This window comes from Pseudophryne corroboree, chromosome 1 (assembly GCF_028390025.1).
Source record: "Pseudophryne corroboree isolate aPseCor3 chromosome 1, aPseCor3.hap2, whole genome shotgun sequence".
In the NCBI taxonomy this organism is placed as follows: domain Eukaryota; kingdom Metazoa; phylum Chordata; class Amphibia; order Anura; family Myobatrachidae; genus Pseudophryne; species Pseudophryne corroboree.
The window spans coordinates 1,140,498,448-1,140,525,490 of record NC_086444.1 but is presented as its reverse complement, the minus strand read 5'-3'; the positions used below and the strand labels follow the sequence as shown (position 1 = coordinate 1,140,525,490).

The 27,043-nt window shown below is 47.5% G+C and overlaps 1 protein-coding gene across 1 annotated transcript in view; it reads right to left on the bottom strand.

Annotated features, from left to right (window-relative positions):
• The window catches only part of CPZ (carboxypeptidase Z), a 159,992-nt gene extending 136,045 nt beyond the window's left edge, over positions 1-23,947 (bottom strand). Inside the window, exon 1 of the mRNA XM_063924203.1 lies at positions 23,510-23,947. Coding sequence (XP_063780273.1) covers positions 23,510-23,612 — 103 coding nt within the window. The 5' untranslated portion in view covers positions 23,613-23,947. The remainder of the gene's footprint in view (positions 1-23,509) is intronic.
• Between the last annotated feature and the right edge of the window lie 3,096 nt (positions 23,948-27,043).

Here is a 27,043-nt window from a genome sequence, read left to right as displayed (position 1 = left end):
ATTTTAAGATGCTAAGATACACTCCCAGTAGGCGGCGGCTTAGCGTGTGTAACTCTGCTAAATTCGCCTTGCGACCGATCAACTCGGAATGAGGGCCTTAGTTATTTAAAAACCTACTCATTTGCTAAAACTCGCCAGCTGTAGTTAGTGCTGTTGGATGAAGTCTATGACCCTCCATTAGAAGCTGAATGTGTGATCCATGTCATTTTCTAAAGAATAGTGCTTTATAATTGAATCGCTTATTCTGGCTATGGGGGTAATTCCAAGTTGATCGCAGCAGGAAATTTTTAAGCAGTTGGGCAAAACCATGTGCACTGCAGGGGGGGGGGGGGGGGGCAGATATAACATGTGCAGAGAGAGTTAGATTTGGGTGGGTTATTTTGTTTCTGTGCAGGGTAAATACTGACTGCTTTATTTTTACACTGCAATTTAGATTGCAGATTGAACTCACCACACCCAAATCTATCTCTCTCTGCACATTATATCTGCCCCCCCTGCAGTGCACATGGTTTTGCCCAACTGCTAAAACATTTCCTGCTGCGATCAACTTGGAATTACCCCCTATGTTCCTTAACAATAGTCTATGAGCTGTAGCTGCTAGTTGATGGTAAGGAGCCGTGTGCCCCTGGACAACTGTCTATTTACAGAGTGCTGCAAATTGAGTTGGCTGGTGATAAATACTTGGGCAGTTTGAGGCAGATCTCCTACTATGTCATTCTTTACAGTAAAGATAAAATGGCCCTGCACATGCACAGCAAAGATTTCAGCATCCATCTTGAGATAGGGCATGAAGCCTCCCTGGAGGACAGGAAGTAGCGCAATTTTTTGGCCACATTGTTAAAAATTTGTGATTACTGCTTCCACTTAGCTGGACTGGTAGTTAATCAACTTCACTATAAAGATTAAAGAGAGAATCCTACTTATCCAAATTGGCTGTCACCTCCTCCAGGGGGCGTGGCCATAATGAAGGTGGGCTGCACATGCACAGTGGGGGGGGGGGGTTGTCCCCTGTTAAACAGAGCCGAGAAAACGGGCATTGTAATATATCGGGGGCAGGGCTAAGATGATGCATTTCAGGATTGAGTACTAAGGAACCACACACTTGTGCTCTGTTGTGGGTGGCCGGGGGAGAGAGGTGCGGGGGGCTGGAGGAGGATATGAGCGACCTACCCACCTTTCTGGGGGACCAGAATAGCCACATGATTTCCGGGAGTCCCCCAGCCATTCCAAGAGGGTAGGATAGTATTAAAAGAACCGAGATTCTTCCTCATTTGCTGCAAATACTATCGGAGATATATTCACCAGAGTATTGGAGTAAGTAGTATCGGAGATTCATTAAGGTATTTAAATATCACCAAGCGCCTCAGCACACTGGTAATCACAGCTAATGTAGAAGAATGACCCTTGCTTTATGTGATGAAGATGGATATCTGTTAGCAGATTAGACAAATATGATTGTTGACCGTTCTAAATGCACCAGAAGGAATCAGAGATGGCTGTGGAGTCGGATCTGTGACAGATGTGTCCTGGGCTTCATATATTGTCAGCACCCCTGTTCAAAAGGGTCGGCTGCTACTAGTGTTCAGCCAACTGTTCCTGATGAGACATGCACAATGCCACCTACAGTAAATATAGAATTTGATGGCATATAACCAATTAGGTAAATTTTTTGGTTGGAAGACAATTGACCTCTCAGTATATTTTTGGATTGTGGTCGGAAACCCACACAAGCACGTGTAGCTGGGGCATTTTACCAGAGGAGGGGGCCCATGTGCAGACTCCGGGTGGGCCACCTCCTCTGCACGGAACAGTAGGCTCCGACACCGTGCTGGAGTCTACTGCACATGTGCAGGTCTCCGGAAACATGAGACCAATTTCACTACTGCGCATGTGTAGCGGTCATTTTGGCTGTGATTTTCACAGCGGCTGCAGCGCCCGACGGAAAGGTAATAAAATACGGGTGCAGTGTGTGCAATGTGGGCCCCTCCTGGACCCAGGGGCCCATGTGCACTGCACACATTGCACCCATTACAGAAACGCCAATGACGTGGAGAATATACAAACTCCACAAAGGAACAAATGGCGGGCATCAAACCCATGACCTCAGTACTGGGACACAGTATGTTAACCATTACACCATCCGTACTGCCCTCATACCTCCTTAGATATGGCTAGTATAAACCCATACTTCCTGAACCATGTACAGTACACTAACATATACTGTAGCTTATGAAACCTACTAACCTATATTATACCTATAGACACATAAACTAACATACATATCCTCAGACATAGCCATAATTCCTGACACAGGTTCACTTATACCCCTTTCAGACCGATTATACCAGGTCACACCCAGGATTTGTGCATAGGTTCCTGGGTGCGGCCCAGGCAGAGACTCATTTCACACTGGCGGCCTCATCCGGCTTATTGCTGGGTTGGGAACATCACAGCCGATGCGTGCAGAGGCACTTTTTGGAGATGAGATGATCTTCAAGCACCGGCTCTTCCTATTCAGTGAACAGGTCCCAGGTCGCATCGACTCGACTTACCCGTTCACACTGCTCCGCGAGCTAGGTTGAATGCATGTTCAACACTGCTCTCGCTACCTGAGTTGACCCGGGTTATTTCAACTGGCCCCTTTCAGTCTTCGCTATGCGTTCACGTGCAATAACCTGGGTTATTGCTGGCGGTCTGAAAGGGGTATAACATTCACCTTCTGAGACATGACCACTAACCTACAGTATACTTCCTGGAGCATTCTCACTTACATACACCAAGGGCTGCCGAGAAGAACCCCAGAGACAATGGTTCTGCTCCCTTCTAACTACTGGTCTGTGTCAATGGGCTTTGGGCACACTCAGTCACTTTTCCACCCACAATTAGGCTCTGATGGGTCCATGAATGGGCAGTTGGGGCTGTAGCTCCATGTGCCCTAGGATCATCACCACCACTGAGTGCCCACGGGAGGTTTTGGTACATTGTAAATCCCTTCTTGGCTTATTTTATTTGACCTCAATTTAATTGATTCTAAACTATTTCATAAGACAATGGGGTAGATACATGAGAAGTTCTTAAGAGAAAAACTGGAAAAGTTGCCCATGGCAGCTAAGTAGCCATCTATAGACTGTGCTAGATAAATGAGAGCGAGAAGCTGAAAGTCTTCAGTAATTCCTGGCAAACTGCTTACCATGGTTAAAATGCTTCACTCAACTGTTTCGTACATTTAGGCCCTTATTTATTATTGAGTGATAAATTTCACAGTGAGTGATGAACTGCACCATCCAATCAGCTCCTAACTTCCATGTCACAGGCTGGGTTTGAAAAAAAATAGGATTTTAATACCTACCGGTAAATCCTTTTCTCCTGGTCCGTAGAGGATGCTGGGGACTCCAAAAGGACCATGGGGTATAGACGGGATCCGCAGGAGCTTGGGCACACTATAAAGACTTAAACTGGGTGTGAACTGGCTCCTCCCTCTATGCCCCTCCTCCAGACCTCAGTTATAGGAACTGTGCCCAGGAGAGACAGACATTTCGAAGAAAGGATTTTTGTTTAAACAAAGGCGAGAAACATACCAGCCCACACCACACATACCGTACAACTGGAATAGAATGAAACCAGATAACCGTATGAACAAGCAACAGCAACAAGCTGAAGAAAACCAATACACAATCCGTGTGTAAACAAGTACAACCAGTAATAATACAACTGCAAGAAACAGTCTGCACTGGGATGGGTGCCCAGCATCCTCTACGGACTAGGAGAAAAGGATTTACCGGTAGGACAACAGTGATCGCAAAAACGCGCTATAGCGCGTATTTTACCCCATAATGAGGATCGGGGACTCTCTTTTACAAAATGAGTGCGTCCCTGGGGACGCGCTCCGTTGTAGGCCGTCCTGTAGCTCCTTTGATCTCTCCGCGGGTCCCGCTGCCAATCTTGTGGCTTCATTGATGTCTCTGGGTCCAGCGGCCAATCCTGTGGTGCCAGGTCCAGCGGCTAATCCTGTGGTGCCAGGTCCAGCGGCCAATCACATGTATACACAGAGCTCTCCCTCTCAAACCCCTCCAATAGCCGGGCTTCCGGGAGGGCTAGTAGACGGGGAGGAGGAGCTGTTGGTGCCTTTTACTCCTGTATGCAGCGCCGGCACCCGTACTCAGAAGGCGGCCCGAATTGCAGCGTTAACAGGCTCTCTCTGCAGCCTCCCGTCTCCTCCCCGTCCCACCGCTGCTATTCACTTCTCCCCCCTCACCGCCGCGGCCACTCAGGATGCGGGGTCATGCGCCGGTGGATTCAAAGGCTCAGCGCGGCACTTACAACGCTGAGTCCTGAGTGCCCGCGGCGGTGGGGGGTAAAAGCGAATAGCAGGGCTGGGACGGGGAGGAGACGGGTGGCCGCAGAGAAAGCCTGTTAATGCTGTAGAAGAGGTTATTACATCCCGCCCACAGCAGTAAGGATCTGAAGAGAAGAATTTCAAGCAGCACCTGGCATGGAGGATTCATGTTAGTAATAAACATATGGGTAATTGGGATGGCAGCAGCTAACGATTCAAACACTGGGGGTGGGGGCAGTGCCCAGCATACACCAACACAAATGCACACATTGGCCAGCCCCACCCCCATATACCCACACCCTCCATACACCCTCCATAGCCACACAGTGCCATCACATGCACCCCACCAACCACACAGTGCCCATCATACACACCCCCAATACCCACACATTGCCCATTATACACACACAGTGCCAATCATACACACTCCCCACAACGTGTTCACACTGCCCATTATACACACACCCATCTGACACCCCCTCCACTGACACTCGTGATCACTGTGTCTGGGGACGACAACTGGGGGTCCAAGATGGTGGCTACAATGTCCCTAAGTGGTCACCTGGTGCAATGTGTGTAACGTGCTCTACCTGGCGCAATGTGTATAACGTGCTCTACCTGGCGCATTGTGTGTAACGTGCTCTACCCGCTGCAATGTGTATAACGTGCTCTACCTGCTGCAATGTGTATAACGTGCTCTACCCGGCGCATTGTGTGTAACGTGCTCTGCCCGGCGCAATGTATATAATGTGCTCTACCTGCTGCAATGTGTATAACGTGCTCTACCTGTTGCAATGTGTATAACGTGCTCTACCCGGCGCATTGTGTGTAACGAGCTCTGCACGGCGCAATGTGTATAACGTGCTCTACCCGGCGCAATGTGTATAACGTGCTCTGCCCGGCGCATTGTGTGTAACGAGCTCTGCACGGCGCAATGTGTATAACGTGCTCTACCCGGCGCAATGTGTATAACGTGCTCTGCCCGGCACATTGTGTGTAACGTGCTCTGCCCGGCGCAATGTGTATAACGTGCTCTACCCGGCGCAATGTGTATAACGTGCTCTGCCCGGCACATTGTGTGTAACGTGCTCTGCCCGGCGCAATGTGTATAACGTGCTCTGCCCGGCGCAATGTGTATAACGTGCTCTACCTGGTGCAATGTTTTATATGTGCTTTACCTGGTGCAGTGTGTCTAAGTGTTCTACCTGGCGCAATGTGTATAACGTGCTCTACCTGGCGCATTGTGTATAACGTGCTCTACCTTGTGCAGTGTTTATATTTGCTTTACCTGGTGCAATGTATATAACATGCACTACCGGACGCATTGTGTATAACGTGCTCTACCTGGTGCAATGTGTATAAGCGGCACTTCTGTGTGGTGTAATGTGAATTGGCACTATTATGTAGTCACGCCCCTTCCGCATGAAGCCACGCCCCTTAAATTTTGCAGCGCGCCTTCGGCGCGCACTGCCTACCCTTTCCTATCTCGCAGGTGGAACACCAATTCACTTCATGCCTAGGGCACCAAAATGTCTACTTACAGCTCTGGTGCAGGGTGTCCTGCATGCTACACAGCCCAGCAGCACTGTCACCCCATCCCCCCACCTTGCAAAACTTTTGTAATGTCCAAACAAGATTAAGATTAATAAGAACCTTTATTCCGATGGGACCCAGAAAAAGAACGGTAGGACCCCAATTTTTGAAAGTGAGGGGTCCCTGGGACCCACTTTTTTTTTGGATCAGCGCGATCACTGTAGGTATTAAAATCCTATTTTCTCTTACGTCCTAGAGGATGCTGGGGACTCCAAAAGGACCATGGGGTCTATACCAAAGCTCCAGAACGGGCAGGAGAGTGCGGATGACTCTGCAGCACCGATTGAGCAAACATAAGGTCCTCCTCAGCCAGGGTATCAAACTTGTAAAACTTAGCAAAAGTGTTTGAACCCGACCACGTAGCTGCTCGGCAAAGCTGAAGTGCCGAGACCCCTCGGGCAGCCGCCCAAGATGAGCCCACTTTCCTGGTAGAATGGGCCTGTACTGACTTCGGCAACAGTAGCCCAGCCGAAGAATGAGCTTGCTGAATCGCACTACAAATCCAGCGAGCAATAGTCTGCTTAGAAGCAGGATTTCCAATCTTGTTGGAAGCATACAGGACAAACAAAGCCTCTGTTTTCCTGGTAAGAGCCGTTCTGGCGACGTAAATTTTCAAGGCTCTTACAACATCAAGAGACCTTGGAACCGCCACAGCATCCATAGCCACAGGCACCACAATAGGTTGGTTGATGTGAAAAGAAGTAACCACCTTCGGCAGAAATTGTTGACAAGTCCTCAATTCCGCTCTATCCGAATGGAATATCAAATAAGGGCTCTTGTGAGACAAGGCCGCCAATTCAGACACTCGCCTGGCCGACGCCAGAGCCAAAAGCATGACCACTTTCCAAGTGAGAAACCTTAACTCAACCTTACGCAAAGGTTCAAACCAAGGAGACATATGGAACTGCAAGACCACGTCAAGATCCCACGGCGCCACTGGCGGCACAAAAGGAGGTTGTATATGCAACACACCCTTCACAAAGGTCTGAACCTCAGGCAGGATGGCCAATTCTTTCTGAAAGAAAATAGATAAAGGCGAAATCTGCACTTTTATGGAACCTCATTTCAGGCCAGCATCTACGCCTGCCTGCAAAAAATGGAGAAACCGACCCAAGTGAAACTCCTCCACCGGAGCTGCTTTGGTCTCACACCATGAAACATATTTCCTCCAAATACGTTGATAATGTTGTGCCGTAACCTCCTTTCTAGCTTTAAGGAGAGTGGGGATGACCTCCCCGGGAATACCCTTCCGAGCTAAGATTTGGCGCTCAACTTCCACGCCGTCAAACGCAGCCACGGTAAGTCCGGAAACACGCAGGGCCCCTGCAATAACAGGTCCTCTCTTAGCGGAAGCGACCAGGGATCTTCCACTAGTAATTCTTGAAGATCTGGATACCAGGCCCTCCGTGGCCAATCTGGAACGACGAGTATCGCCTGAACCCTTGCTCGTCGAACGATCCTCAGCACCTTTGGAATGAGAGGAAGAGGAGGGAACACATACACTGACTGAAACACCCACGGAGTCACCAGGGCATCCACTGCACTGGCTTGGGGGTCCCTTGACCTGGAACAATACTTCGGAAGCTTCTTGTTGAGGCAAGATGCCATCATGTCTATCAGAGGAATTCCCCAACGCTTTGTCATTTCTGCAAATACCTCTTGATGAAGAGCCCACTCTCCCGGATGGAGATTGTGTCTGCTGAGGAAGTCTGCTTCCCAGTTGTCCACTCCCGGGAGGAAGACTGCTGACAGAGCACTCACGTGCTGTTCCGCCCAGCGTAGGATTCTTGTGGCCTCGTCCATAGCCACCCTGCTCCTTGTTCCGCCTTGGCGGTTTACGTACGCCACCGCTGTTATGTTGTCCGACTGGATAAGGACAGGGAGACCCTGAAGAAGGTTCTTTGCTTGCAGCAGGCCATTGTAAGTGGCTCTCAACTCGAGAACATTTATGTGGAGAGAAGATTCCTGGCTCGACTATTTTCCCTGGAAATTTCTTCCTTGCGTGACTGCGCCCCAGCCTCAGAGACTTTCATCTGTTATCAGCAGGACCAAGTCCTGGATTCCGAAACGGCATCCCTCTAGAAGGTAAGAGCTTTGCAGCCACCACAGGAGCAAAATCCTGGCCCTGGAAGATAGACTTATTTTCCGGTGCATGTGCAGGTGAGACCTGGACCATTTTTTCAGCAGATCCCACTAAAACACCCGGGCATGAAACCTGCCAAACGGAATGGCTTCGTAAGCTGCAACCATCTTCCCTAGCACCCGAGTGCATTGATGAATCGACACACTTGTCGGCCTCAGAAGCTCCCTGACCATGGTCTGGATTTCCAGAGCTTTGACCTCCGGAAGAAACACTCTCTGTATTGCCGTGTCTAGGACCATGCCCAGGAAGGGCAGCCGAGTGGTCGGGATCAACTGAGACTTTGGCAAATTTAGTATCTAACCGTGATGTCGCAGAACCGACAGGGAGAGATCCACATTTCTTAACAACTGCTCCTTGGACCTCGCCTTTATCAGGAGATCGTCCAAGTACGGGATAATTGTGACCCCTTGCTTGCGAAGGAGGACCATCATCTCCGCCATTACCTTGGTGAAAACCCTCGGGGCCGTGGAAAGCCCAAATGGCAACGCTTGAAATTGGTAATGACAATCCTGCACCGCAAACCTCAGGAAAGCCTGATGAGGAGGGAATATCGGGATGTGTAAGTAAGCATCCTTTATGTCTACAGATGCCATAAAATCCCCCCCTTCGAGGCTGGAGATCACCGCACGAAGAAACTCCATCTTGAACTTGAAAGTTTTCAAATATGGGTTGAGGGATTTTCGGTTCAGAATCGGTCTGACCGAACCGCCCGGCTTCGGCACCACAAAGAGGCTCGAATAGAACCTTTTCCCCCGATCGGACGGGGGAACCGGCACCACGACCCTCTGTTGACACAACTTTTGTATCGCATCCCTCACCATCTCTCTTTCGGGAAGAGAAGTTGGCAAAGCCGACACGAAAAACCGGTTGGGGGGCATCTCCTGAAACTCCAGTCTGTACCCTTGGGACACTATGTCTAAGACCCAAGGATCCAGGGCCGAACGAACCCAGACCTGATTGAAGAATTGGAGACGGCCCCCCACCGGTAGGGACTCCCCCAGGGGAGCCCCAGCATCATGCGGTAGACTTGGTAGAGGCAGGGGAGGACTTTTGGTCCTGGGTGCCTGACACTGCAGGCGACTTCCTTCCCCTACCTCTACCCTTTGAAGCGAGGAAGGACGAGCCCTTACCTCTTTTGTACTTATTAGGCCGAAAGGACTGCATCTGCTGATGGGATGCCTTTTTCTGTTGTGTGGGAACATATGGAAGAAAAGATGACTTACCCGCCGTAGCGGTCGATACCAGGTCAGCCAGGCCGTCACCGAAGAAGACACTACCTTTAAAAGGGAGAACTTCCATATTCTTCTTGGAGTCGGCATCAGCATTCCATTGGTGAATCCACAGTGCCCTCCTGGCCGAAATCGCCATGGCATTGGCTCTCGATCCCAAGAGGCCAACATCCCTCGCCGCATCCTTTAGGTAATCTGCAGCATCCTTAATATAACCAAGAGTCAAAAGAATATTATCTTTATCAAGAGCATCCATATCAGAGGCCAAATTTTCAGCCCACTTTGCAATAGCACTACTCACCCATACCAACGCCACAGCAGGTCTGAGCAATGCACCAGTATTGACGAAAATGGACTTCAATGTTGTCTCCAGCTTGCAATCTGCCGGATCCTTGAGAGCAGCCGTGTCAGGAGACGGAAGCGCCACCTTCTTGGACAATCGCGAGAGAGTTTTATCCACATTTGGAGACGACTCCCATTTGTCCCTATCGTCAGAGGGGAAAGGATATGCCATCAAAATTCGCTTGGGAATTTGTCACCGTTTTTCAGGCGACTCCCAATCCTTTTCACAAAGCTCATTCATTTCATGAGAAGGGGGAAATTTTACCTCAGGTCTTTTCCCTTTAAATAAACAAACCCTCGTGTTAGGAACGGCAGGATCCTCAGATATACGTAAAACATATTTAATGGCTATAATCATGTACTGAATACTCTTGACAACCCGTGGATGCAAAGAAGCCTCATTCAAATCGACATCGAAGTCTGAGTCCGTGTCGGTACCTATATCTGCCATCTGGTTAAAAACACGCTTCTGTGACCCTGAGACTGTTTGTACCTGAGACAATGCGTCCTCCACCGACTGTCTCCATGTTTGTGTCTGAGAATCAGATTTATCTAGTCTCTTTGACAATAAAGCCACATTCGTATTCAGTGTACTCAGCATAGTCATCCAATCAGCAGTCGGCTGTGCCGACAAACACATACTTAAATCTTTCTCTGCAGCCCCCATAACTTCCTCCGGGGAGGAACACCCAGGCTCAGACATGTCGACACCTCCTGCCGACACACTCACACAGTCCACAAGCCCGGGGACAGACCCACAGAGAAGCCCTTAGGGAGAACACAGAGAGAGTATGCCAGCTCACACCCCAGCGCCCATATACTAACAGAATGTAGTAATATGTTCAGCGCCGACAATATAACTTGAAAAGCACCAAATTTAAGTGTCACCCCCCCATCCCCCCAGTTTTCCCTCCCCAAGTACTTGCGGGAGCTCGGAGGTCCGGGCAGCGTCTCTGCAGCGCTGTAAGAATAGGAGAAAATGGCGCTGGTGAGCAATGTGCGGCTAAGCCCTGCCCCCTTCCCAGCGCGCTGTAGCCCGTTAAAATTTGAAACTACAAAGTGGCAGGGGTGCTCTATATGGCGATCGGACACCGTATAGCCTTCTTTTACCACCAAAAAACCTCAGTAACTGCTGCCCAGGGCACTCCCCCCTAGCGCCCTGCACCCAGTGAGTGCCGTTGTTGAAGTGTGTGGGAGCATGGAGCACAGCGCTACCGCTGCGCTGTACCTCCGTTACTGAAGTCTTCTGCCGTCATTGAAGTCTTCTGTGCTTCTCATACTCACTCGACTTCTTTCTTCAGGCTTCTGTGAGGGGGGTGACGGCGCGGCTCCGGGAACAAGCAGCTAGGCGAACCAAGTGATCGAACCCTCTGGAGCTAATGGTGTCCAGTAGCCTAAGAAGCAGAGCCCTTAACTAAGAAGAAGTAGGTCTGACTTCTCTCCCCTCAGTCCCACGATGCAGGGAGCCTGTAGCCAGCAGGTCTCCCTGAAAATAAAAAACCTAACAAAAGTCTTTCCAGAGAAACTCTGTAGAGCTCCCCTAGTGTGTGTCCAGTCAGTCCTGGGCACAAAGTCTAACCGAGGTCTGGAGGAGGGGCATAGAGGGAGGAGCCAGTTCACACAAGTCTTTATAGTGTGCCCAAGCTCCTGCAGATCCCGTCTATACCCCATGGTCCTTTTGGAGTCCCCAGCATCCTCTAGGACGTAAGAGAAATGACAGTTAGGAGCGGATTAGCTGGTGCAATTTATCACTCACAGTGAAATTTATCACTCATTGATAAATAAGGGCATGTGTTTGAAAAATGACAGGAGCAGATTGGCTGGTGAAATTTGTCACTCATACCCCTTTCACATCGCACTAAAAACCCGGTATCGACACGGCATATTGCCGTGTCGAAACGGGTCAGTGTGCGATGTGTAAGGTCCTTTTCAGAATTAGCGGGTCGCCTGACCCGGTAATTCAACCCAGTAAAAAAGAAGGGTAATTACCGGGTTGATTACCGGGTCAGGCGTAGTGTGAATGGGAGCCGTTCCGATGCGACACGGCTCCCATTCACAGCATAGGGAGAGGCGGCGCAGGAGATGAGCTCATCTCCCAGCGCCGCCTCCACCCCCGCCCCTGCTGCTGCTGCGCCATCCACTGCTATGGCAACCGACCCGGTATATTGCCGGGTCGGAAAGCCAGCAACGGAGCGCAAATGCCGGATCCCACCCGGTAAGTACACGTTTCTCTTACCGGGTAGGATCCGGCATTTGCGATCTAAATGCAGCATCACAGTGAAATGTATCACTCATTGATAAATAAGGGCATTCATTTTACTTCTGTAGAGCACAAAATCCATTTTACCACATAGTACAACTTTGTTTATAGTTTACGGTAATTATCATTGAAATATATATTTTACTGTTGCTTCTTCTCAAAAGTAGTTACCTGAAGAAATACAAAGACTGGCGTAAAAGTTTATAAATATATATTTTCACTTAGAAACTCCAATCACTCAGTACTCTCCTTGCATGAGAATGTATTTTTATAAACAGCTCACTCACCCCGGAGGACAATAACAATGACTTTTCAAAACAGAGAATTGAGCAATAAGTGGGAAAAACTATCCAGGGAATGGGACAGAAAAAAAACATAACTTGTCAACACAGTTTAATAAATGAGTTCCCTGCAGTTTTCAGTCTGAACTGTGCTTCAAGGGGGGGAAAGGAGAAATTAGGTCACAGCAATGGAGCTTTTCTACACTGTCATCGTCTGCACTCTCTCCACAACAAATCACATTAAAAAGGTGTTTGGGAGAAACAACAGGTTTAAACTTGAACATGGCCTATTCTGCAGTCAAATGTAGGACTGCACAGCTAGATAATGCTTGGCTCTCTGTCAATACTTTTTCTAGACGGCTGTCGGTCACATGGCAAACAGCATTTCTCCAGTTTTATCCCTACAATGCCCTGATGTGCTCAAACATATGACCACAAACTCAAGCGCGTCTAATGAGGGGAGGAGACACATGTGCAGTGCCTGAGTGGCCTTCAGTAAAATGGCGGGAACATTTACTCGGTGATTTCTCTATTGCGGATAGACAGCACCTAACACCCCCCACCCACGCGACGCATGTGCAGAAGGCCTCCAGAGACCTAAATCCGGAAGTCCTTCAATCACAAAGGACAGCTCTTACTGGGAGAACTGTCCTTTTTGCGATTTTCTTCAAGTTTACGACATTAAAAATCACAGTTATGCTTATGATGACTGGAGAGACGCACACTCTATGAATTTTAATATTTTTTATCTCGATAGGGTTGGCCATTTCCTTTACTTATAGAATAGGTTGTGTGGCACTAGAGGCAGGACTTTGCCTTAAATGTAACTCTTTCCAACAATGATAAAAAAAAATAAAAAAAAACAATGCTGGCTAACTAATATCATTAATCAATTTACCACAACTTCTTGGAAAAAATGTGTGCTACTCAACATATCACTGATGCTCAAAGTTGGCTTTGAGATATATTGTTGGTGACAAATCCTCTTTCTTTCATCTGGGGAACATATCCAGAATCAAGCACTTATTTCCCTCTGAAGATCTGCCTACTGCCTCGATTTGACTACTGCAAATGCCCTCTACAGTACCTGGGTCTCCCCCCAGCAAAAGAATTGCACCGTTTACAGCAGATACAAAATGCAGCTGCCAGGCTATTAACCAATCAGCCCCATTACAGCCACATAACACCTGGGCCCTCATTCCGAGTTGTTCGCTCGCTAGCTGCTTTTAGCAGCATTGCACACTCTAGGCCGCCGCCCTCTGGGAGTGTATCTTAGCAGAATAGCGAACGAAAGGTTAGCAGAACTGCTACTAAATAATTCCTTGCAGTTTCTGAGTAGCTCCAGACCTACTCCTAGATTGCGATCACCTCGGTCCGTTTAGTTCCTGGTAGGACGTCACAAACACACCCTGCGTTCGGCCAGCCACTCCCCCATTTCTCCAGCCACTCCTGCGTTTTTACCTGGCACGCCTGTGTTTTTTAGCACACTCCTTGAAAACGGCCAGTTTCCGCCCAGAAACACCCACTTCCTGTCAATCACACTACAATCACTCGAGCGATGAGAAAACGTCGCTCGAGCTTGTGTAAATCTCCAAAGTTTTGTGTTAAATTACTTAACACATGCGTGCTGCGTACCATGCGCATTATCTACCTAATCGCTCCGTTGCGAAAAACGGCAACGGGCGAACAACTCGGAATGACCACCCTATTCTCTACTCCCTCCACTGGCTACCTGTAAGATGGCGAAGCCCTTACAAGATTAGCTAACTCAATTTCAAAGCCCTACATGACCAGGGCCCAAGGTACTTGAAGCATCTTCTGATTCCTTTCAGCCCGGTTCGATTATTACGATCTGTAATGAAGGACTATGAGCAGTACCTAGAGTCTACTGTAATTCACCTTCTAGCCATGCAACTCCAACTCTATGGAACTTTCTTCCCCACACAGTGTTAGAGGCCCCCACTCTAGAATCCTTCAAAAGCTGGGTTACGATTCTCCTGTTTACTCAGTCATTTCCATAATTATCCCTTTAGTATCTCCATGTTCTCTGTATTTTATGAAAAGCTTTTCTTTACCTCATTGGTTCTGTACTGTATTATGTTAATTCTGTTTAGTGCTTTGAGTCCTGTTGGAGAAAGAGCGCTATATAAATAAAATTCATAATAATATAAATATTATTATTATTATTATTATTATTATTATTATTTTGCAGGAATGTGTAAGGTGTACAATACTTAGCAACTTATATATCCGTAGAAACCACCTTCCATGTCTGTAAAATTATAGCAACAGCCATTTGGAAGTCTTTAATTACTGGTTATGGGCAATTTCAAGTTATTTTGATTAGGAAATTATTATTTTTTACCACTTTTGACTGGAGTTGTCTGTTAACTACAGCGCACGGATATACAAGCAACATTTTTTACATCTCTTTCACCTCATAACACTTCCTTTAACATGTCAGTCATAAGTTGGTATGTACCAAGCCTTTGCGGTACATCCTGCCACTTACCGCATTAATACTAATCCCATAAGTACTAAACTCATTTGAATAAGTGTACACAGGTAACCCATAGTCTTCCATTCTCTGTGAATTTCCATGAGACTCCCAAATTTGGGGGTATCTTCTGGGTAACGTGGATGAGGCAAAGCGCCTGATGATGCTTTTTTCTTTTTTCAAAACACTGCAGTAAATCTTCAAGGAAAGGAGGGGCCGCAATGGCTGGTTTTGCTGTGCCACGTTCCCAACCAATCTGGACTGTGTGAGGATGTTACTGTAAGTAACTTGTACTTGTGTGATTTGTTATTATGTTTGTTTCATTTGTACTTGTATGATCTGTTATTATGTTTATGTGATTTACACTCTGTCTGGTGCTGCATAGTTTGTATCGATTTTTTAGTCTTGACGTGTGTTCTGTTTATAGTATTAAAGGAACCTGTAAAGCCAATTAAAAATATTAATTAGGGGTGTGCAAAATGTCCCACCATCCAGGTTGCAGGTCCTAGGGGCAGCACAGTTGCTGTATTTGCCTTTGTGGGTCCTTGGAACGGCAGCCTGCAACCTGGACAGCCACAGCGTTCGTAGGAAGCTCAAGTTGCACAGTTTCTTCCTTGGTGGTGGTCCCGTCCCCTTGTTGTGACATCAGATGTGGGGGAAGGGGGGGGGGGAACAGAACAGATCCATGGTGCTTTATCGTCCTGTTGCGTCCCTGATCTAATTCCTCGTAAATTTGTAAACTTGTAAATTGTGTATAAGGAAAATGAAGTTGCTCCTAATTTGTATAAATGTGTTTTTCACTGAATACTTTGGCGCCTTTGCAAGCTTTCCCTTTTTTAAATGCTAAAAACTGTAATCTCATGAGCAGTTTGTGAATTGCATGTTCCGATCAATGTGTTAAAGTGATCATGACACACTGGAGGAGACACAATGATATAGGCAGCACGCAGAACATTGCCAGAAACCAGTAACCAGGGTGGAAACTTAGATTTCTGTCAGCCAGGGCAAGGCAGTAATTTTGACTACCATGGTGTCTCTACAGCAGTCTCTGTGTGCCCCCATTCCTGCATTACTGCAGCAGCCTGTGTCTCTCCCCCGTATATCTCTGCAGCAGCAGCCTGTGTTTGAGTTACCCATCCCCCCACCACTTCTTACCTGGATCTTCCTATTACTCCTCCTTAAGGCAGTGCGGCAGCAGGCTCCACAGTCTGCCTGCGCCCTGCTGATTAGTCCAGTAGCGCAGGCACGTTGCCCAGTCATAATCAAAGTCAATTAAAGATGGGCTGAGTGAGGGGGGCCCGGGGGTACTCACCCCTGTGCCCCCCCACCACCTTAATCCCGCCCTGGTTTACCCTGTGAAGGCAAGTCCTATGGCATGCTTCCGACTCATGACAGGTTCCCGCTGCTCGTCTCCAACAGTCTCGGCACCTCCTTAAAACTGTTACCTAGGGATTTCTTGAAAAACACTATAGCATAGCATTTCGTATGCAGATACAGCCGCGGCCACACACAGAATATAGTTAGGACGCATATCATTTTAATCAGTAAAAGCTGCTTGTGCGTCCTGTTCGCATTGTTTTGAGAATAAGATGGATTTTAATGGAAAAAGTTGCATGAAAAGTCGCTCTGTGCTACCGAGTCACACCACGGCATGGCGTGACTAGGAGGGCTGTGTAACTTGAAAGGAGAATACATGTATGTGGACACATCTGTATAGCAACATTTGACGGAGGTCCAATGCTTTTAATGAGACACTCCTCTCCGCAGTGTTTGTTAATTTTATACCTCACGGTAGTGCCCTAGTTCATTTTACACCCCACAGTTCTGTCTGCGTTCACATTATTCACCATGGTAGTGCCCTAGTTCACATTATTCCACACTGTGCCTCCAGTTTAAATTATGCCACAATGTAGGGCCTCCATTTCACATTATGCCACATTGTAATGCCCCCAATTCATATAATAGCACACACTGCCCCAGTTCACATTATGCCACATAGTGCCTCCAGTACACTTTATGCTACAATGTAGGGCCTCCATTTCACATTATACAACATTGCAGTGCCCCCCCGCCCCTTTAATGCCACATTGTAATGCCCCCAGTTCCATTAACGCCGCATTGTAGTGCACCCAGTTCACAATATGCCTCATTGTAGTGCCCCCAGACAGTTCACATACTGCAACATTGTAGTGCCCCGAGATAGTTCACATAATGCCACATTCTAGTGCCAACAGTTCACCTTATGCCATATTGTAGTGCCTCCTGGTCACATATGCCACTTTGTAGTGCCCCTAATTTACATTTTGTTATTAAGCGCTGAAAGCTGCAAGGGAATCGGTTTATGTGAGGAGGAGGGTTCGCCAAAGAGGAAGTGAAGCCAGTGCACTGTGTCAGCAGGACTAGCCATGCATTTTGTCATTAAATTGCACAGGTCCCGTAAAAGGAGGAATGAACTACTTGCCCACAAGCTGCAAAACCACCCTTCCCCCACTCCAAGGCACTTTACAAAAAAAATAAATGTGTATATATATATATATATATATATATATATATATATATATATATATATGCAGACAATTATGATATAGCGCTGATTATTAGCAAGGTGATTATAATATGTATGTGTATAAAATACACTTAGCGTGTGTCCATATATTTGAATCACTGCAGCTTTTCTTGAATGCTGCACATAGGCACTAGATCCTTCTTGTATTATTTGGACCGCAGCTCCCCTTTCAACAGTCCGAACTCCTCCGGAGAAAAAGATATCTGTCAATAGAGCATATATAGGGGGCGCTCCATAGTGCATAAAAGTTTTTATTTTAAAAGTATGTACACACAAAGAATGTTAAAATCCTATTGATAATATTCGTACCAGAAGGCAACCAGTGTGGGCTGGTTACCACGTGATTCAAAACATTAGATCGATAGGCAGCAGGAACAAGTGTCAGGCAATCGTACCGGATACCTCCACCCGTCGGCGGCTGGTTTCCCCAGACTTCTCGGGCAGGAATCACTCACGTCCCTCGACTCCTCGCTCAGCAGTACCAACGATCGTTTACGTCACCAGACTCCGCCCCAACGCGTTTCGTCATAGACTTCGTCTTTACACACATACACATATATATATATATATATATATATATACACACATATATATATATATATATATATACATACATATATATATACACACACACACACACACACACACACACACACACACTGCTCAAAAAAAGAAAGGGAACACTAAAATAACACATCCTAGATCTGAATGAATGAAATATTCTTATTAAATACTTTGTTCTTTACATAGTTTAATGTGCTGACAACAAAATCACACAAAAATTATCAATGGAAATCACATTTATTAACCCATGGAGATCTGGATTTGGAGTCACCCTCAAAATTAAAGTGGAAAAACACACTACAGGCTGATCCAACTTTGATGTAATGTCCTTAAAACAAGTTAAAATGAGGCTCAGTAGTGTGTGTGGCCTCCACGTGCCTGTATGACCTCCCTACAACACCTGGGCATGCACCTGATGAGGTGGCGGATGGTCTCCTGAGGGATCTCCTCCCTGACCTGGACTAAAGCATCCGCCAACTCCTGGATAGTCTGTGGCGCAACGTGGCGTTGGTGGATGGAGCGAGACATGATGTCCCAGATGTGCACAATTGGATTCAGATCTGGGGAACGGGCGGGCCAGTCCATAGCATCAATGCCTTCATCTTGCAGGAACTGCTGACACACTCTAGCCACATGAGGTCTAGCATTGTCTTGCATTAGGAGGAACCCAGGGCCAACCGCACCAGCATATGGTCTCACAAGGGGTCTGAGGATCTCATCTCGGTACCTAATGGCAGTCAGGCTACCTCTGGCGAGCACATGGAGGGCTATGCGGCCCCCAAAGAAATGCCACCCCACACCATTACTGATCCACTGCCAAACCGGTCATGCTGGAGGATGTTGCAAGCAGCAGAACGTTCTCCTTGGTGTCTCCAGACTCTGTCACATCTGTCACATGTGCACAGTGAGAAAATGCTTTCATCTGTGAAGAGCACAGGGCGCCATTGGCGAATTTGCCAATCTTGGTGTTCTCTGGCAAATGCCAAACGTCCTGCACGGTGTTGGGCTGTAAGCACAACCCCCACCTGTGGACTTCGGGCCCTCATACCACCCTCATGGAGTCTGTTTCTGATTGTTTGAGTACACACATGCACATATGTGGCTTGCTGGAGGTCATTTTGCAGGATTCTGGCAGTGCTCCTCCTGTTCCTCCTTGCACAAAGGCGGAGGTAGCGGTCCTGCTGCTGGGTTGTTGCCCTCCTACGGCCTCCTCCACGTCTCCTGATGTACTGGCCTGTCTCCTGGTAGCGCCTCCATGCTCTGGACACTACGCTGACAGACACAGCAAACCTTCTTGCCACAGCTTGCATTGATGTGCCATCCTGGATGAGCTGCACTACCTGAGCCTCTTATGTGGGTTGTAGGGAGGTCATACACGCACGTGGAGGCCACACACACTACTGAGCCTCACTTTGACTTGTTTTAAGGACATTACATCAAAGTTGGATCAGCCTGTAGTGTGTTTTTCCACTTTACTTTTGAGGGTGACTCCAAATCCAGACCTCCATGGGTTAATAAATTTGATTTCCATTGATCATTTTTGTGTGATTTTGTTGTCAGCACATTCAACTATGTAAAGAACAAAGTATTTAATAAGAATATTTCATTCATTCAGATCCAGGATGTGTTATTTTAGTGTTCCCTTTATTTTTTGGAGCAATGTATATAGCAATACATCAGTCCGGCACTCATGAGAACTTCAATGTAATCACGCCGGTGCCTTCACAATCATTTTTGAATATAAAACATACCAGTGCGGCACTCAGCAATCAAAAACCAGGTACAAATATCAGTTTTATGAGCAACGTTTCAGTGCTATTTTATTCAGCACTATCTTCAGGATACATGTATCCTGAAGATAGTGCTGAATAAAATAGCACTGAAACGTTGCTCATAAAACTGATATTTGTACCTGGTTTTTGATTGCTGAGTGCCGCACTGGTATGTATGTATGTATGTATGTATATATATCTATCTCATGATGCCATGGCCATTGGCCAGTCTGCCCGTTGTTGGTTGGTCAGGCGCTGGCTGTGAGCTGGACGAAGGGTAGGATGGTCCTAGAGAGGCAGGCCCCTTAAGCCTCCGGGGCGCCATAGCAATGGCACTCACTGCACCAACATAGTAACACCTCTGATAAAACCTACAAAATTAGAACTGTCTGTACCGATTTTTGACTCTCCAAATCTCCATTGAAAGTATAGAAAAGGGGGACGTGACCACGCCCCCTTTACGCATGGCCACGCCCCTTTCCTAATTTGTACCGATTTTTATGTGTAAAATGTTGGAGGGTGTGGAACTACAATACAGCGCAGCAAACTATAAAGTGATGCATGGGAAGATGTATATCAAATTTGAATAAAAACAGAAAAATATATTTACCTTTTCTGTTTTTTCTTTTCAAAATCACAAACATTCTTTAACAAGATGAAAACATGTTGTGCTATAATTACTGGTGGTTAAAGATTTAATTGTCCAGGTAAATCCTCCACATTCCAATTAATGGACAAGTCTGAACAATCACCACCAGTTATCTGGACATATAACTGAATAACTTGACCACCTCCACTAATAGAATTGAGCATGACCTGCCTGTTACACACATCCTGTCACATTATTATAATGCAGAATTCATTATGCGATAATCCTGCACCCGGAGGTGTATCACTATACTGGCATGTGAATGAACGCAGGGTCACTGGGATCACTTCATCACTGGTTCAGCATATCCACAATACTTATTCCAGGGTAAAAATACCTACTCACAGGAGAAGCTCATTAAACTCTGTTATACCCCCTGGCTATGTTTAGGTAAAAGGAATGAGCAATGTGATTACCCATCACATGGAAAAGGATAAACTTATCTCTAGAGCACAGGTTCTCAAACTCGGTCCTCAGGACCCCACACAGTGCATGTTTTGCAGGTCTCCTCACAGAATCACAAGTGAAATAATTAGCTCCACCTGTGGACCTTTTAAAATGTGTCAGTGAGTAATTAATACACCTGTGCACCTGCTGGGTTACCTGCAAAACATGCACTGTGTGGGGTCCTGAGGACCGAGTTTGAGAACCCCTGCTCTAGAGGAATCTTGATGTTGGGTCAAAAGACACATTACAAAGCTTTGATTTAGTGAGTGTGAAAAGTAGTGTTTAAACTAATCTGACACAGCTGAATACACTTCTTGCACATCGTACTGAGATGAGTTAGGGGCCAATTTATTAACAGCATTGTGAAGGTTAAGGGCCCTACACTTTTAAAGATCCGCCGCCGAGCTGGCCGACGGCGGACCCGGCGGCGGGGGGGGGGGGGGGGGCAGTGACGGGGGGAGTGAAGTTTCTTCACTCCCCCCGTCACCCAGCTCCACAGAAGTGCAGGCAAATATGGACAAGATCGTCCATATTGGCCTGCATGCACAGCCACGGGGAACCAGCGATGAACGAGCACGGGGCCGCGCATCGTTCATCGCTGGTGCCTCCACACTCAAAGATATGAACGATATCTTGTTCATTAATGAACGAGATCGTTTATATCTTTGACTGATATCGCCCAGTGTGTAGGGCCTATTAATCTTCCAAAAAAGAGACATTTTCGGATGAGGCCCACAAAAATGAAGGCTCCCCCAAATGTATGAGGTGGTCACCGCAGCCGATATTGGCGATATATACGAGTATGCTGGGGTCCCTCCTATTTCGATCACTTAAACAGCCTCCATAGGTTTCTACAGGGGATGCTAACTTATAAAATGTACCTTGCTCCGAAAAACTATGCTTTCTGGTGATTGGCGCCAGTAGCAAACTCCATCTTTAGATGCTGTTAGACATTGTAACCTAAGTATGTGCTACATTTTGCCAATTTTTTTCAGGAGACACAGGGGTCTATGTACTAAGCCTTCTAGAAAAATAAAGTGGACAGAGAGAAAGTGCAAACCAATCAGCTCCTGACATTTTTCAAACAGAGCCTATAACATGGCAGTTAAGAGCTGATTGGCTGGTACTTTATCTCTTTGGCTTATATTCCTTCTTGCACATGCATGGTCCAATGGCTGGCATGCGCAAAAACACTCCTCCCAACTGACATTCAGCGGGACAGTACCGTTTTCCTGGGACTTTTCTGCTGTCCCACCTGCAGATGGCAGTGTCCCGCGGTGTGGGGGGTAGCGCAAACAACGCTGTTCTGCATGGCACAGCCGCAGGAGATGAAGAGAATAGATGTCGTGCACGTGCTGGGGGGAGCATTGGGGCAGCTCAGTATCTCTGAGAATGCTGGGTATGCCCCTATAGTGATGAAAATGGGTGGTCCAGCCAGGCTCCACCCCTTTGCAGGGCCCCATCCCCTCTGGCCGCCTGGGCGCCTTCGGTGCCTGAGGAGTCCCGCTTCTCAGCTCTCCAAAGTTGGGCGGTATGCAATTAGATGCAACGGGGGTGACTTGCCACTGGTGACAGCATGGAAACGCCGCCAACAGCCCTGCTGTACACAGCTCCGCACCAATATCCGCAATTCCGGCAGTACTTACTCACAGATGCAACAAGTCAGTCTAAAGGTGGGTACACACTGATAAATATACTGTATCTGCAGATCAATGGATCTGCAGATACTGTATATCTATAAGCGGATAAGGCAGTGTGTTGTGCATACACAATGCCCAATCCATTGTGACTAACGTCACACACTGGCCGGGCATTTACATGCGCCCACCCAGTTGAACCGTCAATCACCGCAGGCTTGTGCAGGAAGTGTACGGGCGGTGGGCTGTCCGCCCATACACACAGAACGATGCACTAATATAGCTCTAGATATATCATCATGTGTGCCGCAGGGCCGATGCGATATGTCTGTGAACGACGGTGTTCACAGACATATCGTTGGTACACACTGGACGATGGACCAATGATATATCGGGCGATCAACAGAATGCCCGATATATCACCCAGTGTGTATTCACCTTAACTGAATTGATCCCTAGATATTAATCACTGTCCTTTTTACACTTTGCAGATATGGGTCGTGTTCCTGCAGGTATTCTTTCATACAACGCTCGATATCTAATTTCCCATTGGTGTGATATGCGTTGAAAAAGAAATTGTACTTATTGGGGATAAATCACAAATAAACGTAAATAATCCACTTAGGAGGACATTTACTAAGCAGTGATAAGAGCGGAGAAGTGAGCCAGTGGAGAAGTTGCCCCATCAACCAATCAGCAGCTCTGTATAATTTTATAGTATGCAAATTATAGCTGTTACTTCAGTGCTGATTGGTTGCCATGGGCAACTTCTCCACTGACTCACTTCTCCGCTCTTATCACTGCTTAGTAAATGTACCCCTAAAGCTCCAACAGCGTTATGAGTGCGAGTACTCATAAGAATTTAAAAAAAAATTATTTTATCTTGGGTGTAGGCCACTGTATATATGAAGACAGGTAAACCAGCAAAAAAATAGCATAACATTACAAATGAAAAATATAGAAGGAAAAAAATAAAAATAAAATTATATATATATATATATTTATTTACACATACACACACATATACAGAGACGGAGAGAGAGGCTTGCAGAGAAATTCTATACATGATACATACTTACACGTGTCAGTCAGGTACCACACTCCTAGCTGCAGTAGCTGATTAAGTAGAATACAAGTTATAACTCTGAGCTAGCTAACATGTGCAATACTATATCTCATTGTGTTCTTCTTACCCAGGGCTCGATCTCCAGGGGGGCAGCTTGGGGAGCAGTGCAGGAAGCCAGCCAGGAGGGTGAGTAGGCAGCCCAGCAGCAGGGGATGCCTGTGTCCAGCCATGGTAGCACTGAGCAGCAGACTGATGTGGCAGAGGCAGTGATAGGAAGCTGTGCACACACAGCCTGGGCTCTATCCTCCAGACAGCCAAGTTGCTCACGTATTACAATGAATACGTCCCCTGGGTCATGTTACACAGATGCAAGTTGTACTGCAAATCCCGCATAGGATTCCCCCTGATCAGCTGATAATCCCTCTGTCTGCACATGGGGCAGTCATTAATGGTAGAGATGTGTACTAGGTATACAGGAGAAGGCTGCTGGAAGTGCTGGCTGGGCTGCCTGTGAGTGGTTGTGTAAAGGAGGCTGATGTCTTATATACAGCTTGCAGGGAATGCACTCTGTGTAACTGCTCCCATCCCCAGGTTACAGAAGTGCAGAAACAACTAACCACACTGCCACAAAAATGCTCACAAATTCTTGCTGTGCAACTGTAACCCGTTAGAAAATGTTAACCCTTTAGAACTTAGAAGGCATAGGTATGTTCCTGTATTGTGCTCAGGTGACTGCATTATTGTGTAGTAGAGGCAGGGCCGTTTCTAGCCAATTTGGCTCCCAGTGCGAGATTTAAAAATGCGCCCCCCCCCCCATTCACACTAAATAAAATGCCCCCCCCCCCCCCATAGATATAAAGAGTGAAAGCACGCGTGCGCCGAAGGTGCGCACGCTCCCGGCAAGGGGGCGTGGCCTCATTAAAGTGGGCGTGACCTCATCTGATCTCATCATCACGGCCACAGGATTAAAAAAAAAAAAGCCCTCATTTTACACATTACAGCTGTCACGCGACCCCATTTTACACAGCACGGCAGGAAAGTGTCCCCATTTTACACATTGCAGCAGGCAAGTGTCCCCATTTTACACATTGCGGCAGGAAAGTGTCCCCATTTTACACATTGCGGCAGGAAAGTGTCCCCATTTTACACATTGCAGCAGGCAAGTGTCCCCATTTTACACATTGCGGCAGGAAAGTGTCCCCATTTTACACATTGCGGCAGGCACGTGCCCCCATTTTACACAGCATGGCAGGAAAGTGTCCCCATTTTACACATTGCAGCAGGCAAGTGTCCCCATTTTACACATTGCAGCAGGAAAGTGTCCCCATTTTACACATTGCGGCAGGAAAGTGCCCCCATTTTACACATTGCGGCAGGCACGTGTCCCCATTTTACACATTGCGGCAGGCACATGCCCCCATTTTACACAATGCGGCAGGAAAGTGTCCCCATTTTACACATTGCGGCAGGAAAGTGTCCCCATTTTACACATTGCGGCAGGCACATGCCCCCATTTTACACAATGCGGCAGGAAAGTGTCCCCATTTTACACATTGCGGCAGGAAAGTGCCCCCATTTTACACATTGCGGCAGGCACGTGTCCCCATTTTACACATTGCGGCAGGCACGTGCCCCCATTTTACACATTGCGGCAGGAAAGTGTCCCCATTTTACACATTGCGGCAGGAAAGTGTCCCCATTTTACACATTGCGGCAGGCACATGCCCCCATTTTACACAATGCGGCAGGAAAGTGTCCCCATTTTACACATTGCGGCAGGAAAGTGCCCCCATTTTACACATTGCGGCAGGAAAGTGCCCCCATTTTACACATTGCGGCAGGCACGTGTCCCCATTTTACACATTGCGGCAGGCACATGCCCCCATTTTACACAATGCGGCAGGAAAGTGTCCCCATTTTACACATTGCGGCAGGAAAGTGTCCCCATTTTACACATTGCGGCAGGCACGTGCCCCCATTTTACACATTACGGCAGACTGCATCCCCATTTTACACATTCCGGCAGACAGGTGTCCCCATTTTACACATTCCGGCAGGCAAGTGTCCCCATTTTACACATTCCGGCAGGCAAGTGTCCCCATTTTACACATTCCGGCAGACAGGTGTCCCTATTTTACACATTAAGGCAGGCAAGAGTCCCCATTTAACACATTCCGGCAGACAGGTGTCCCCATTTTACACAGTACGGCAGGTAGGGGGGGGGGAGGGAGAGGGGCTGGCTTACATTTCAAGCGGTTCTTCCCGCTCTTCAGCCTCCTCTACCTCGTCTGCGCGGCGCCGGCCGGCCGCCTTGGCTCCCCCTTCTCCCTCCTCCCGAGTGCCCAGCTCAGGGGGCGGGGTTTCGTGGAATGACGCGATTGCATCGTGACGTCACGACGCAAACGCGTCATTCCGCGAGACCTCGCCTCCCGAGCTGGGCACTCGGGAGGAGAGGGGAGGAGGGTTTCAAAGTCCTCAAAAAGTGCTGCGGTGGGCGCCCCGTGCGGTTGCACGGCTCGCCCGCCGCAAGAAACGGCACTGAGTACAGGCAAGAATGGGCATCCTGACCTGGGCACAGATGGTAAGCCTCTCTTTTGGTACTATAATAACGTAAATATACATTATACTGTGGGGTGGTCTTCAGTTTGCTGTCGGGATCCCGGCGCACAGTATAGCGGCGCCGGAATCCCGACACCCGGCATACCTACACCTTTTCTCCCTCTTGGGGGTCCACGACCCCCCTGGAGGGAGAATAGATAGCAGGCCGCGCGTAGTGCGCCACCGTGCCCACAGCGTGGCGAGCCCGCAAGGGGATCATTTGCTCTTGCCCAGCTAGTCGGTATGCTCGCGGTCGGGATTCCGGCGCTGGTATGATGGTCGCCGGGAGCCTGGCCACCGTCATACCATACTACACCCATACTGTGGGACAGTGCCTCCCCTGTCTTTAATGATTAAATAATACAAAGAAGATACTTATGACACATATTCTGTGTCATAAGTATCTGCTTCATATTATTTTAAACATTCCGACTTTTAAATTTACTTTGGGAGGCACCGATAGGCGCCTTTTTTTAATACTGGGGGGGGGGGGGGGGGCAGCTAGTGAATCATCAAGTGCCTCCCCAGCCACAGACCTCACCACACTTCACTGCGAGTGTAAAGTGTCCCGCTCCTCCCCCTTCCTTTTAGGGCTCTTCGCTGCAATCAAACCCATTGAAAATATGCCAATAAAAATTGTAAAAAAAAAATTCTAGGGGTACCAAATTTGCATGATTTACAATAGGCCTCCTTTATTTATCATTAAATAAAATGGGCGTTTTTCGCGGGTTACCCATAAATGTTAAGTATCCCCCAAATGTAAGAAGGAGGAACCACAGAAGATATTTCTAGTATTTCCTGCGATCCCTTCATTTCCCACAGCCCCCGTAGGTTGCAACAAGTCTCCTGTGTGATATTGGTCACCAATTTCCTTTAGGCTTAAATATGTTTGAAAATTGGCTTTCCCTCTGGCTTAAATGTCTGCTTATCTGTGAACGTTTTTGTTTTAAATGGTTGAATAAACAAGTTTTTGCTGGAGTTTTACTAATACCCTCACACGTATATACATATGTACGTTTTATTTTACCCAGTGCAAGGCATGTTGCGGTAGGCAGATCTGCAA